At 34.3% G+C, this 4,024-nt stretch overlaps 2 protein-coding genes across 2 annotated transcripts in view; both read left to right on the forward strand.

Annotated features, from left to right (window-relative positions):
• LOC106881956 (endoplasmic reticulum resident protein 44) overlaps positions 1-1,935 on the forward strand; it is a 25,213-nt gene extending 23,278 nt beyond the window's left edge. The window contains exons 11-13 of the mRNA XM_052977183.1: positions 662-809; positions 1,285-1,393; positions 1,616-1,935. Of these exons, the coding sequence (XP_052833143.1) occupies positions 662-809; positions 1,285-1,393; positions 1,616-1,735 (377 nt within the window). The 3' untranslated portion in view covers positions 1,736-1,935. The remainder of the gene's footprint in view (positions 1-661; positions 810-1,284; positions 1,394-1,615) is intronic.
• LOC106876168 (uncharacterized) overlaps positions 1-4,024 on the forward strand; it is a 197,303-nt gene that overhangs the window by 163,741 nt on the left and 29,538 nt on the right. The window lies entirely within an intron of this gene.

The following is a 4,024-nucleotide window of genomic DNA, read 5'->3' on the forward strand; positions in this document are numbered from 1 at the left end:
CTCACTTCTTTCTCTCTCTTTATTATCTCTCTCTCTCTCGTCTCTCTCTTCTCTCTCTCTCTTCTTTCCCTCTCTCTCTCTTTATTCTCTCTCTCTCGTCTCTCTCTTCTTTGTCTCTCTCTCTCTCTCTTTCGTGTTTCTTTCTCTCATCTCACTCTTCTTTCTCTCTCTCTCTCGTCTCTTTTCTCTCTCTCTCTCGTCCCTCTCTTCTTTTTACTCTTTATTCTCTCTCTCTCGTCTCTCTCTTTATTCTCTATCTCGTCTCTCTCTATCTTCATTCTATTTTTCTCTCTCTCTTTATTCTCTCTCTCTCGTCTCTCTTTATTCTCTCTCGTCTCTCTCTGTCTTTATTCTTTCTCGTCTCTCACTCTCGTCTCTCCTTTCTCTCACTCTCGTTTCTCTTTCTCTGTCTTTCGTGTTTCTTTCTCTCATCTCACTCTTCTTTCTCTCGTCTCTCTCTTCTTTTTACTCTTTATTCTCTCTCTCTCGTCTTTCTCTCTCTTTATTATCTCTCTCTCTCTCGTGTTTCTTTCTCTCATCTCACTCTCGTCTCTCTTCTTTCCCTCTCTCTCTCTCCACATACATACATATATATATATATACTCACCAACCATTCTTGATTCTTTCTCTAACACATTCCTGTCGATGATGTTCATTGCAGATAATGTCAACTTTCTGACGGCTGATGGCCTCAAGTTCACTCATCCCTTACATCACCTGGGTAAAAGCACCAATGATTTACCTGTGTTGGCCATCGACAGCTTCAGGCATATGTACGTCTTCCCACACTCTGTCAAAGAAAACATAGCGTAAGTTATTTCATTTATATTGTGTGATTGTCGACACTAAGACACCTGGCCCTGTCATATTTTAACCTCTTAGCACAAAGCCACTTGCCTCAGTACTTCTCTACTAGTTGTAGATGCTGGTGAATTTAACAATTATGTTCTCCTCTGAGGCACAAATCTGTGAATGGTTAGCACTTACCATGCACACCAACCTCCCCGCCACCGATGTTATCCAACGGAAAGGCAATGGGGCCGATACAGCTTGGCACCAGTGATCTCGCCACAACTCATTTCTGCAGCTGAGTGAAATAAAGTGTCTTGTTCAAGCCCAGGAATTGAACTCACAACATCATGGTTGTAGGCCTGATGCTCTGAGCCATGCGTCTTGGCTCTTTTGGGTACCTTCCAAGCGTTGTTATGATAGGCTACCATCTAACTATTGTTTTAATACCCTCTCAGCATTGTTTTGCTAATGTTTGTCTGTTGTTTGTTGCAGAAAATCCAGTTTATTGAAACAGTTCATTGATGATTTACATTCTGGCAAGCTTCATCGTGAATTCCACCATGGGCCAGACCCAACTGAACCCCCACAGATTACAGATGATGTAAGTCTCCCTCTCATATCTACATTCTATCACTCCCACACTTCCAAGCTACACACCCTGCCAAATACTGTTTTTTTTTTTATATTTCCATTTTAACATCCAACCCAAACCAAACGTTAGAATTAGAAGACCTATCCAACCTACTCTCTCTCACATCTCAAATGAAAATGTGGAAAATTCATTTTTGTGATTAATTTGTTTTGTTGTTGTTTCTCTTTTCAGATAAAAGTGATGACAAACAATGACCAGGATGCCAAACAGCCCACTAGTCCGCCAGAGTCGACATTTAAGAAGTTAAAACCATCACGTAACCGTTACACACTTGTGAGAGATGAACTCTAGGAGATGAAACAGCCACCATCAGGCTGAAACTCTCAAATTTCATTTAGGAATTTTTTTTTTCAGTTTTTTTTTACATCTTCCCCACCCCCTCAACCCACAGTTCTCAAAAAAAAAAGACCTTTTTTTTTCATTATGAATGTTTTTGTGTATTGTATGTCTCTTATGGATCAGAAATAAAACCAGATGATTTAATGATTTAAGTGAGTATATGTACGGATGTATGATACGTGTGTGTGTGTATGTACATATGTGTGTGCATATATGTTAAAAGTATATGTATATATTTAATGTGTATATATATATACAGACACACACATATATGCACACATATAATGATATATAAATTGGGATATATACATATATATGCATAAATATATTTCTTTTCTGAGTTTGTGTAAATGTGTATAGAATATATCAGTTGAAAAACATGGTTTGGTTTTCACTTTTTTTTACAATGTTGAAGTGTGTGAAACACTAAAAAAATATTTAGTAATGTTTATAAAATTCAATTAACATTTTCCTTCGTTTGTCAGATAAATACTTTTTGAAATCTAATGATTACTGCAGTTGAGGTCTTCTCTCTGTTAAACACATTTTGAAGTCTGATGATTATTAACGAACATTACTGAATATTTTTTAATGTTTAACACAGTTCAGCATTGTAAAAATATTTTTTTTTTAATACAGTAATAAAAAAAACATGAAAACAAGACCATGGTTTAACTTTATTCAACTGATGCAAATAAATATACATATATGCATTTGCATATACACACATATAAAGACATATGTATGTATGTATATATATATATCTCAATAATAATAGTGGTTGTTTCTTATAAGGAACAAGAGAGTTAATAGGACTGCTAGAGAAGTGCTCAAGTAAATGAGATGAGTATAACAAATTTACAAACTTTGGTTGTAGAACAAACATTTAAGGTCATCCAACTAATATATATCACATCTCAAACATTTAATCAACTATAAAGAAACATAATGCTTTTATACATAGAATACGGATGTATAAAATCACAGAAGATGAAACATTACTTCATTTGGACAGGCATATAGACAAAAAAAAGGGAGTACAGTCTATCGCAGCTTGCTTACCAACCGCATGGTTCCGGGTTCAGTCCCACTGTGTGGCACCCTGGGCAAGTGTCTTCTACTATAGCCTCTGGCTGACCAAAGCCTTGTGAGTGCATTTGGTAGACAGAAACTGAAAGAAGCCCGTCGTATACACATATATGTGTGTCCCAACATTGCTTGACAACCGATGCTGGTGTGTTTACGTCCCCGTAACTTAGCGGTTCGGCAAAAGAGACCGATAGAATAAGTACTATGCTTACAAAGAATAAGTCCTGGGGTCGGTTTACTCGACTAAAGGCGGTGCTCCAGCATGGCCGCAGTGAAATGACTGAAACAAGTAAAAGAATAATACTACAGGGTCTAGAAAAAATTGTTTTAACATTATAAAACCTAAAATAAGATAAATATATAAAAATATACATAAAAATACGTATATAAGAATCATATAAATACATAAATTATACAAAAATTCACCGATTAAGAATTTTTTTCGATTAAAAGTTACTTTTTAAGGTAAAAAATTCTTAATCAATGAACTTTTATCTATATTCTATATCCTATGTATTTATATGTTTCTTATATACGTATTTATATATTTATTTATGTATATTTTAGATTTTATAATGCTAAAAAAATTTTTTGTAGACATTGTAGTATTAATTTTAAAACATTTTTTTCTATACGCAATAGACTGTACTCCCTTTTTTTTGTCTATATGCCTGTCCAAATGAAGTAATGTTTCATCTTCTGTGATTTTGTACATCCGTATTCTATGTATAAGAAAAAAGCAAGCATTATGTTTCTTTATATGAGATTAAATGTTCGAGATGTGATATATATATTAGTTGGATGACCTTAAATTTGTTTGTTCTACAACCAAAGTTTGTTTATATATATATAAACATATATATATATACACACACATGTATATACACACATATATATATATGCACACACATATATATACACACATATATATATACACAAATATATATATATACATATATATATATACACACATATATACATACATATATATATACACACATGCAATCATATGCACATCCACCCACAAACATGTACATTCCCCCTCCCCTCAAATAAAAAAAATTGAGACCAAGAACTTTTCTCTTATTTAACATTCTTTCCCTTGCTTCTCTCCCTCCCCCTCTCTCTCTCTACACACACACACACACAAAT

The sequence above is a fragment of the Octopus bimaculoides genome, chromosome 27 (genome assembly GCF_001194135.2).
Source record: "Octopus bimaculoides isolate UCB-OBI-ISO-001 chromosome 27, ASM119413v2, whole genome shotgun sequence".
Lineage (NCBI taxonomy): Eukaryota > Metazoa > Mollusca > Cephalopoda > Octopoda > Octopodidae > Octopus > Octopus bimaculoides.